The sequence below is a fragment of the Aquarana catesbeiana genome, linkage group LG06 (genome assembly GCF_042186555.1).
Source record: "Aquarana catesbeiana isolate 2022-GZ linkage group LG06, ASM4218655v1, whole genome shotgun sequence".
Classification (NCBI taxonomy): domain Eukaryota; kingdom Metazoa; phylum Chordata; class Amphibia; order Anura; family Ranidae; genus Aquarana; species Aquarana catesbeiana.
Window position 1 is genome coordinate 100024458 of NC_133329.1, and position 11930 is coordinate 100036387.

The 11930-nt window shown below is 43.1% G+C and overlaps 1 protein-coding gene across 1 annotated transcript in view; it reads left to right on the plus strand.

The window, feature by feature from the left end:
* The window catches only part of LOC141148783 (uncharacterized), a 112524-nt gene extending 101980 nt beyond the window's left edge, over positions 1 to 10544 (plus strand). The window contains exons 9-10 of the mRNA XM_073636516.1: positions 6633 to 6774; positions 10037 to 10544. Of these exons, the coding sequence (XP_073492617.1) occupies positions 6633 to 6774; positions 10037 to 10111 (217 nt within the window). The 3' untranslated portion in view covers positions 10112 to 10544. The remainder of the gene's footprint in view (positions 1 to 6632; positions 6775 to 10036) is intronic.
* The last annotated feature ends 1386 nt before the right edge of the window (positions 10545 to 11930 follow it).

Below are 11930 nucleotides of genomic sequence, written 5' to 3' on the forward strand. Positions count from 1 at the left end.
AATCGTGCTCATCTATCTCTTTAAACAGAAGGGTGTCAGTTTCCTCATCTCCTTCCTTATTAGCACTATTATTCCCCCTTGCCAAATCTGGTGACTGAAGAGGCAAAAAGGTGGCCAAATTTAAGGTTGTACAGCGCTGAAAAGTGACATTTGGAGGTAAAAGTAAAGTACACTGTAACCTCAATTGCCTAGCCATTGAAATGTGTTTGGGCTGTACTTGAGACAAGATTGCATGTATGTCATGTGTGGTGTGCACTACAACTGGATTGTCTAGAACAATCTCTGATGACTTATCTAAGATTATCGACACCGCTGCTACCGCCCGTACACAGGACGGTGGACCTCTGTACACTGGATCTAATGCTGCTGAAAAGTAAGCAATGGGTCTTTGTTTTACATGTGCCTGTGTCAAAACACCTGTGGCGTGTCCAGTGATTTCAGCAATGCACAAATGAAATGTCTTGGTGTAATCTGGAATACCAATAGCTGGGGCAGAAATCAATAACCTTTTCAAAGTGACAAACGACTCATAAGCTACTTCTGTAAGCACATACGGTACAATTTTCAAACAATCGTATAATGGCTGCATCAAAGCGCTAGCGTGTGGTATCCATTGTCTACAATATGACACAATACCTAAAAACATACGCAATTGTTTGAAATTCCGTGGGGGTAACATTCCCTTTATCACTTGAACCCTCTCCTCAGTGAGATGTCTTGTACCCTGTGATATACAATGTCCCAAAAAGATAACTTTTTTCTGACACACTTGCAACTTTTTCTTATTAACCTTGCAACCTTTTTCTGCCAAAAATCGCAACAAATTAAGGGTGGTAGCCAAACAAGTTTCCTTGTCCGGGCAGCATAACAATAAATCATCCACATATTGTAACAACACACAGGAATCTGGTGGTACCCATTCTCCCAACACCGTTTGCAATGCTTGCGAATACAAGGTAGGTGAATGCGCCATACCCTGAGGTAGGCGTGTCCAGGTTAGTTGTCGATTTTTGAGGGAAAATGCGAACCACGGTTGGCATTCTTCCGCAAGCGGGACGGAAAAGAAAGCGTTGGCCAAATCTATAACCGTAAAGTACATACTGGTTGATGGTATTTGTGACAGTAACGTATGTGGATTGGGTACTAAAGGTGTCATCGGGGCTAGTATTTTGTTGACCGCTCTGAGGTCTTGGACCATTCTGTACTTAACCGGATTACCGGCTACTGTTTTCTTTTTAACCGGATACAAAGGAGTATTCGCCGGTGATTTTACCTCTTTTAGAGCTCCACTTTTTAACACGGATTGGACCTGCATTTCTATGGCCGCCTCTTGGGGTGCACTGAGTGGATACGGTTTTTGTTGGGGAAGCACTGCTCCTGGAATCAGCTGTAGGGTAACCGGAGGTATGGGCAAAAGTCCAACATCAGCTGGATGTTTCTCCCATAGTTCTTCCGGAAGGGATGACAAGATCTGATCCAAATCTGGAGAAGATGGACCGGACAGTTCCGATTCCTCCTCCAGGTATTGTATCAGGTTACACATCTCCATGTGTTCTTGATTATCCCCTATAGCTAAGGTGACAGTACCATCTGGGTGATAGGTAATGTTAACTCCTATTTTCTGCAAAATGTCAGCTCCTAGCAAATTAGTGGGGGCTCCTCTAGATACCAGAAAACGTGAAAGGAACATGTGGTTCCCTATTTTAACTTTTAGAGGTTTTGTCAGCGGGGCGTCGGCTAAAATGCCATCATATCCAGTTATCAATATAGTGTCAGGTGATTCTTGCTCAGGAAGTAGTTCAGAATCAGAAAGTAACGAGCGTGAAGCTCCTGTGTCAACTAAACAAGAAATTTTCTTATTACCAACCGTTATAGTGGTCTTAAGCATCTTTGTTTTGGATCTTTCTAAAACCGGGGCGAGTCATGCCTGTGGATCATCTCCCTGTCGCCTTATGTCACCATTATTGTTATTGCCCCTGGGCTGGTTTCTTCTCTGATTAACTGGAGAATCAACACCTTCCTCTCCTTCATCCCTTATTCTTTTCCTGCAGTGGCGTCTGATGTGACCAATCTTGTTACAGTAGTAACAGGTAAGGGGTTTGCGAGAGGAACCTCTACCTTGCTCTTGGGGACCCACAATCGCATTGATTGCATGATGTTTCCTCCCTTTGGTTTCTGCTAAGTCCGCCTCTATGCCTTGTGCCTTCTGTAACAACGACCCTCTATCTCTAATTGCCCTCCACTCTGGTGTGCAGGCTTTCAGTCTTTCACTTATCTGTGGATTTTATCCTTCCATAAACTGTCTATTGAAGGCTCGGATCGTGACTGGCAGAGCCAAATCCAATCCCTCATCTGCCATCATACTTTCCATAGATAAGTAAAATTCCGATACAGTCTGTCCTGGCATTTGTTTCATGGGTGATATTGACCCCCTCTCCTGTTGTTTTGCCTGGCAGAAAGCTTCTAATCTAACAATAAAAGGGGCCCTTGAGTCTATGTGTCTGACGTGTCCTGCCTCTAGATTGCCATCCCCGTCAGCTCGGTCTGCAGGTCGGTGCGGACCTATTTCAGTCATAAACTGGTTAAACAGGGTCAGAGTCATTTTATGTCTGCATAAATCCTCCCCATCCTGCCAGGTTGCTTCATGTGTATTCATTAACTGTGTCACAAATCTACAGAAAGCAGCTGGCTTTGCTACCGGGTCTGGGGCGCTCTGTATTAATGCCATAAGAGTGTCTGCTGACCAAGGCTTCCAAGTCCTTATTTGCATCCTACGAGTAATAGTAGGTGGGGCGTGTGGATGGGCTACTTGTCCAAATTCTGGATTATTTACCTGTACAATGCGTGTATCAGTGCGTACGGGGGCTACAGTTTCTGAATGAGGTTTTTGTGCCCCACAATGCACACATTCTATTGCCCATTCTGGGTTCTGTGTTCCACAAACCTGACAAACCCATCCTCTCCCCTCAAGTACAGGATATAACCCTGGCTTATGCGAATTTTGCTCTATGTCAGTGTATGGGGGTGGGATGGTTGAACTAAGATTATTTAAAGTTTCAACATGTTTTGTTCTTCTATCTTTCATATCCCAACCATCACAATCTGGATTATATTTCCACCCCTCTTCTTTCGCTCTATTTGAGACCTTAATTAAGCATTGAACCTGACGCATCCATTGCTTCTCTAACACCTCTCCTTGTCTGTCCCTTTTTATTTCACTCCATACATCCGGGTTTAAACCCGCTGCTCCTTTCACCTTAAATTTACGAAGGACATCCTTTAAGTCCCGCGCTTCATCTTTCCCATAGATGTTTTTAATTATCTGTGGCACCGTATAATGCGCCACAATTCCCTGACGGGGTTTCGTGTTCTGCTGGCCCATTCTGACAGTCCGTGCCTAGGTAGCGTGTGGGACACTTAGTGTACAATACAAAATACTAAAAAAGCTACACTAGTTCCTCGTTGCCTTTCTCCTAGGGTGCCAGAATACTAAAAACCTCTCCAGGATGAGATTTCTGAAATCAAATTACTTTATATGCTAGCCAACTGACAAATATTATGACCAGACTGAAAGCTACAACATATACAAGCATTCCTTTAAGTGACCAGGTATCCGACTAGATCTCCGGGCTTTATGGAGACCTTATTCCCCCCCGTATCTGGGATCCCTCTCATACACTCTTATCCCTGCTTTATGGAGCAGACAGGGCTTATACTCTCAACCCGTCTATGGTTTATGAGTTAGATGTGAGGTTAAGCATAAGCGTCAGACCCCCAAAACTCATGTGAGGTAAGGGCGCATTCCGTTGCTTAGTTCGGCAATCCCCTTCTAACTCATACCATCCTTGACAAGGCTCATTCACTTTCTCAACAAGACAGACAGACAACAAACAACAAATAATTCCAGCAATATAAACCAAAATATGCAGTAATTCTAGACTCACCACTACAGAGGCTGGTGTTTTAAAACCAGGAGAACCGTAACTGACAGAACGGATAGGCACAAATCAGGGGAGCACAGAATATAAGAAAAATAAAGCTTTTTCTTACCTGGCCAGGTTTTCAATCTGTGGTTCCCGGAATGCCTGTCCTTTTGTTCCGTCAGTACTCATTCATCCACCTCTTGAAGTATCATCGGTGTGTCCCTATTTTCGGGCGCCAGAAATGTTAGGTGCAGTTCTCAACTGAATTGCCTCTAGTTTATATTGCTTTGCCAAATTTAGCTCTATTAAAGAAGTAAGACACAGAATCAGAAAGTTTCTGTATATCAGTTCCGAGCCTTAAAGGTCCCGTACTGTCTGAACTTAACTGCTTTATTGGGGCCTTTTATAGACTGGTTACAGAATCACATATTTCAGCAAATTTCCATATAAGGTAACAAGCAGTATATTTCAACATACATCTGGAAAAACTTAAGCTAGTCTTGCAACATATGCTGACACGCACACATTATACAGAAAAATGAAAAACAACTTAAGTAGAACTCTAGGCCATAATTTCCAACCTTATCACTGCTAAGTTCGTACACTGTACAGACCTACAAAAGGGCCTGCAGATGGCCAGGTCAGTACAGCATACGGTTCTTCATTCAGTATTAATTCGCTATTGTCCCAAGTGGGTGGGTTCAGGGTGCAATGCTCTGCGCCTCGAGCCCAATCTTTTTCAAGCCAATTAGAGCCTCAGGCTCTAATCATGTGGCTCAAAAAAAAGAACTGTATGAATCCGGCACCCCTGCACCCCTAATGGACTGGCCGCTCTTGGTAAGACCCTTTTCACGTGGAACAGACTCTGCCAAGCAGATCCGCCTGCTCAGCGGGGGATATGTCTGCTGTTCCCCACTGAGCAGGCGGATGACAGGTCCTTGTCCGCTCCACCGATGCAGAGAGGACACGGACACAGCCCTCTGTTCTCTATGGGGCGATCAGATGGAAACAGACCGCTTGTCCATTTCCATCGGATGCCATCCGATCTGCTAGATGGATGGAGTATGGAATGCCCATCCATCCATTTATAGCAGACTGGATCGGATGCAGGCAGGTGTAAACAAACACGTCCATTTACATCAGTGTCTCTATAGAGAACAATGGGTGGTCCGATTGGGCCCGTCTGAAAAATGGACAGGCAGACCCAATCGGTGTGCTTGTGTAAAATGGCCTAAGGCCTTGTTCACCCAGGGCATACACAGCGTACCTTTACAGGGATGCACAGGTGTTTGGTGCATCTCTGTGCAGACAGTACCATTGATGTCATTTGGGATGTAGCAACTGCACAAACAGAGCCGTTGCTCCCAATTTTACATCCATGTAGTCCGCATGCATGTCCCTGAGCTCACACTGTCTGCGTTCAGGGTCATGTACCCACACGGATTTCAGATTGGGAACAGCAGCTATGCCTGTGCAACCGTTGCATCCCAACTGACATAAATGGAACCACCTGTGCATCTCTGTGCGGGTAAACATGGCCCGCCATGGGCATTCTCATTAGTATACCACATGTAAACGATGCTTTAGTACTAATTTATCAGGAATTTTGTAAGTTATGTTGTGTTTATGTGCAAGATTAATGATTTTAGTGTATTTTTAGTGAAAATAGCGATATGATGAACATTTGTGCAATTATTGCGAGGCTCAAAAAATCGGTAGCACTTTTTTTTTTATTCTACAGGTCATGTGCTTTTAGAAAATGTCTAGTTTGAGGGGTCTTTTCAAATTCTGAAAGCTGTAAAAAATGAAATCCTTCAGATTTTTAGAGACATTTTTGGGTACGTTCGATTTGCACCATTTTGCAAAAAGACGCAATTTAAAATGTACAAATATTTGTTATTTAATAACTCTATACAGGTTAATATTTTATATTTAGTAAGGATTTAGCAGGAATTTTGTAAAATTAGCTGTATTTTTATCTGCTAATAATGGTTTAAGTGTATTTTTTTGTGAATATATTGGTTTGATAAACATTTGCGCGAATACCGCGGGGTCTAAAAAAAATCAGTAGCACCTTCTTTTTATTTTACTGATCGTGTGCTTTCAGAAAATATATGGTTTGGGGGGGGGGGGGGGGGGGATTTCACAATTGCTATAAGTGAAAAATAAAAAAGCAAAAGGAAAATTGCAAAAATGGTCTGGCCACCTGAGTGTACAAAATGGACAATGTACAAAAGGGCCTGGCAGCGAAAGGGTTAAACCTTGCTTTCATTTGTTGAGACAATGGTGATCAGGACAATTGGAGAGAGTAAATCTTCCTACAGAGAAACAGACAGCAACAAAAACCTAAAAGTGGCAATGTACAGCAGCACTTCACCATTAACCAACAGTATAAGGCTATGCTACAATGCTGAACGATGTAACACTTTGTCCCTTTTGTGGTGACCCAGGACTTTTTAAATTCTAGCAAAGCTCTTAAAAGGAAAAGAATACTAAACATAAAAAAAAAACCAACAAAAAATTGTCACGAGATATAAAAATGCACAACCACTTTACTATATAGTGTAGATTGTCACATTTGTTTTGCTGGAAAATAAAGAAACAAATTCCCCGTTAATACTCGTATTTTTTCTGTATGTGACTGCTGACATGATGGAGTGGCTACATTTTATAATTTTGAATTATAAACTCGACTTTGCTGTGTTCCAGGCTGGAAACGAGCTGCAGCAGCGTCAATGACCTGATGGTTGATTCCGGTAAAGCGAGTGACGTGTCGGTGTGCAGCTGGCCGATGGAACCGATTCACTGGACTCCCTTCCCTATATTGCACCAGCTGTCTCTACAGTCTCCAGTAAGTGGAGCCCCATAGGGGTTATGCTTGGTACCTATGGTCTAATCTGTGAGTGTAGCCTGAAAATGCTTCTTACTGCTATCAAACTCAAAAGGTCAAAAATTATTCTTCAATATGGGAAAACGTTTTACGTCTAATGCCCTGTACACACAATCGGATTTTCCGACGGAAAATGTGTGATAGGACCTTGTTGTCGGAAATTCCGACCGTGTGTAGGCTCCATCACACATTTTCCATCGGATTTTCCGACACACAAAGTTTGAGAGCAGGATATAAAATTTTCCAACAACAAAATCTGTTGTCGGAAATTCCGATTGTGTGTACACAAATCCGATGGACAAATGTGCCACGCATGCTCAGAATAAATAAAGAGATGAAAGTTATTGGCCACTGCCCCGTTTATAGTCCCGACGTACGTGTTTTACGTCACCGCGTTCAGAACGATCGGATTTTCCAACAACTTTGTGTGACCATGTGTATGCAAGACAAGTTTGAGCCAACATCCGTCGGAAAAAATCCTAGGATTTTGTTGTCAGAATGTCCGATCAATATCCGACCGTGTGTACGGGGCATAAGGCAACACATTGCGGTATTCTTTCCATAAAGTGAACCCGTGCTTTGCCCATTCTAGACAAAGTAACAGGTTCACTTTAGTAAAGGTTCAGTTTAGTAAAGAAAAAAATAATAATAATAAAAAAAATAATAATTTTTTTGACTTTGCCTTTGTAACTACTGTTGTTTGTTGTGTAAGTGGTTGCAAAAGAGTAATGCATTATCTTATTGTTGGACTGTAATGTTATTTGTTTACTACAATAAACATTTTCCCAATATAAAAAGAAAAAAAAAACAAACAAAAAAAAAACACAGCAGAAGGGAGAATACTTATATTTAAAAGAAAAGTGTGGGATTTCAAAATAACAAACATACATACTCACCTAAATGGATGCAGCATCAGTGTGGTGCTGCATCTGTCCCTGCCACCTCCAAGACCGAGAACTGAGCGATCAAAGACCACTGATCTCTCAGTTCTCGCTTTTCATTGAGCAGAGAGCTGATGACTGTCAATCACCGACTCTCTGCTCTGCGTCTCTAGCGCTCATTGGAGTTCCAGGCTGTGGAGGGGGTGGGAGCAGCTGGCTCTCGGCAGCAATGCTGAGAGACTGAGCCAGCTTCCACTCCAGGCATCTGGGTGAATCCAGACATTAAAGTCAAGATCCTTCCAGAGTCTGAACTGGCTAAATGACCTCAGCCAACAACGGACTTTAGCCTGCTGTTGGCTGAATAAGGATGGCAGGAGTGAAGAACTAAGTGCGAAGAAGAGGCTGTGGAAAAGGCAGGCTTAGTTGGCTCTCTTGATAACTGCCTGTCACAGGTCCAGTGCTGGCATTAACCCTGCAGAACCGGAAGCTTAGGGCTGAGAGGTATGGGGGGGGGGGGGGGGTCTGGGGACTGCTCTGTGACAGCCGAGGTTGGCCCTGCACTGTTGCTTGTGTCATGCTCCTTCATATCCAGAAATACTGGGTATGTCTTTCGGCTGTTGGCATTAAACAGGGCTGCGGGGACAAAAAAGAAAGGTAAATGTATGCTGGGGAGGGTAGGAAGATTAATCCAAACCCGTTGCTTTGCCCTGAATGAGCAAGGGCAGAAAGAGCAGGTATGCTTTACAGAGAATGTTTAGTGGTGTTTTTTATATGTGTTGTCTTTCTTTGTTATGCCCAGGACAAAAAAAAAAGTTTTACATTTCTTTTAAGTGTGTAAATATTGCATAATATTATGCAAAAAAAATAAAAAATTCTGCCAGCAAGTGGAGCTGTTGTAAATAGCCTGTTTATAGAGTTCAGTAGCTCAAGGCACACATGTTTTATAAGTGTCCTTCATATTCCCCCTCCCTCTTGTGTCAGTGGCCTTTTGTGTGCGTCAAAACTGCTGCAAGTTGATGAAAATGCAAACAGTTTGACAAACGTCCATGCAAGCTTAGGAGAAGGTCAAATGCACTTGTCGGTAAATTCCGAATGATCTCATTAGAGTCACAAACTGATGTCAATTGCAAGCTGAATACATCTGAAAGCAAACTGCATTTGCTCATTAATGCAAGTCCAAAGTGCATAAATAGATTTTAAGGGGTGGATTTGCTAAATCTGGAGAGTGCAAACTCTGGTGCAGCTGTGCATAGTAACCAATCAGCTTCCAGGTTTTATTGTCAAAACCTAATTGAACAAGCTGAAGTTTGAAGCTGATTGGGTTCCATGCACAGCTGCGCCAGATTTTGCACTCTCTAGTTTTAGTAAATGAAACCTTGGATGGAACCCTAGGGGTTAAATCAGTTTAAGGCTGCTTTCACACTGGGGCGGGCGTTGACAGTAAAACGCTGCTAGTTTTAGCAGCGCTTTACCGTCGTTTTAGCAGCGCTATTCGGCCGCTTTTAACCTCCGGCCAACTAAGGGTTAAATTCACCTGTGTAGCACTGCTGCCAAAGCGTTATGCAGGCGCTTAGGCAGCGGTGCCCATTCATTTCAGTGGGCAGGAGCGGTGGAGGAGTGGTGTATACACTGCTCCTCCACCACCCGAAAGATGCTGCTTGCAGGACTTTTTCTAATGTCCTGCAAGCGCACCGCTCCAGTGTGAAAGCACTCGGGCTTTCACACTGGGGATGCAGGGGTGTCATTTTTCAGGCGCTTTACAGGCACTATTATTTTTAGCTCAAAAGCGCCTGAAAAATGCTCCAGTGTGAAAGGGATTACTACTGCTGTGCTTTCTCAACTTAATCCAGTGCTCTGGGAATCCTTTGTCATTTATGTCCATTTGTAAAATAAAGATGGCATACAGCACATGGGCAGCACAACTAACTGTAGAAAAGGGGGCAATCAGTAGTAAACTTTTCTGCAAGGTGTTGGAAAATGTGCATGCCTGTTAATAAATGCCTCCAATGGTTATTAGCCTTGACCTAGCTGCCCCCTACATAGCCTAATCAACATAAGCAGTGCTTAAAGCAAACAAACAAAAACAAAAATCCCATCCAAGATACCCTCCCAATGCCTTATCTTTACTACGGTTCTCAAAAAGTCTGGGATTTTCAGGTATGTAAAAAGCATATGACACCTGCCTCCCCACAATGTAATGCTTGGGACTTGAATGACCAATCAGCAGGCACAAGCACTGTCACATATGGGGGGGGGGGGGGTTGTGTTTCAGACCACCCACTCTGTATAACTATAAATGATGGAATAAGGCAACTGGACTAATGTATTCTCTTTTATTCTAGTTCCACGCACGCAGGCCCCACTCTTATTTCGAGGGAATGGAGCTGGTTAACACAGAGCGGAGCTGGACGGCATAGACCCACAAATGAGATGAGATTTTGGGAAGGGCTCGTGAGAATATCTAAGACTGTGATGGTGGTGCATATAAACGGCACATTCTGACCACTTTCTTCACACTGTGCCGACCCTGCAACACAACCAGATATAGCAACAATGCTAAGTACAAGGACTAAAGACTTCAGATGATCAAGTACTGTGAAAAGCTGAGGTCATAGCAATGGACTGTGAGATCCTGAACTGTATAGACAATACCAGGATTCACACGTGGGGGAAAGAACACTGGATGAATTATGTTCTGCGTGTAGCACTTATTGTGGTGTCCATCATGTGATTGCTCAAACACCCATACTGACTGTTACAGACATATATCATGTCACAACCATACAGTGAATTCATACACTCCTGTCTTGAACATCCTTGCAATAGATAAAACAATTAGGATAACACGAATACTGAAGCGTTTCTTGGCACTTATACAGGGCAGCCTAACGTGTCCTGGAAAATTTCACAAGACAGACAAGTCTGTTCATTCTTGTAGAACAAAAATGTAAATGTAGAACAAAGCCAGTGCCAAAAGGTTTAGGGGTGTCAATCTGTATCTGATTGATTAAACATCTGCTATCCTAGTCTCTGAGCCTCCATGAGTTAGTCAGGGATATACAAAGGAAACCTGCCATGAAGGAAATCCAGGGGTCACCATCGTTGATCAGCTGAGGTTTAGTTGCCTGCCTGACAGTTTTCCATACCAGCAGATGAGCATAAAAGCCAGGAAAATAGCATTTTCTGTATCAGCATTGGCTGCCCTCCTACACTGAAAAATGTGGACACCTTCCCAAATGGTTGAGGTCAGATGTTTCTGATTTTAACTAGGTCCCCAAAAAAGTTGCATTCAAGGCATGCTGTGATTGCCAACTGTCACGGGTGCTTGTGCTCTCAACCAATCTGTCAAGCCATCAAATGGCTTGTGTCCTAATTAGATGTGCAGCACCACATGGCAACTGCAGATCAAACAGAGGCTAAGATGGCAGCTTCCTTGGCTGTAAAAGGATAGGAACGTTTAGTTCTGCTTTAAGATACAAATATATTTTATAATTCTAGCAGTGTTCAATAAATACAGTTGACAACTGCAAGGTAAGGTGCTTTAAAAGCATACAGTTTCAACAATTCAATCTCTGCCTGTCATGTCAACAAAAGCATAGCAATTGGGATTTAAGTGCAATAAAGGGGGGGAAAAAAAACAATGATGTTCATTTTTAAACAAGAGAAGAGAAGAAAAAAAAAAAAGCTGAATAAATGAACTACCAGTCTGTTTCCATTAGGACAGTGGTCTTCAAACTGTGGCCCTTTGCATGTTTTTATCCAGGCCTTAAAGCATTATTCACCCCCTCCTCCCCTGTCAGCAACTGTGGGGCATAGTTTCCGCCACTGACACCAACAATGGGGCACTATTCTTCCCACTGACACCAGTGATGGGGCACTGTTCCTCCCACTGACACCAATTATGGAACACTATTACTGATACCAACGATGGGACACTATATCTCCTACTGATACCAAAGATGGGACACTATTACTCCCCCTAATACCAATGATGGCATATTGTTTACTCCCACTGGCGCCAGGACATTTTCTTCCTCCGCTGGCCACAGTCTGCCCCCCTAAAGTTTGAATGACATTAAACTGGCCCTTTATGAAGTTTGGAGATGCCTGCATTAAGAGTTGGCTTTTAGAAAATGGCAGCTAGGAGTCATCAACCATTTGCTCTAGCCATAATAGAACTGACCGTGCACATAGCCAACTCCATAATAACATGAGTTTGGTGTAAGGAACTCTAGT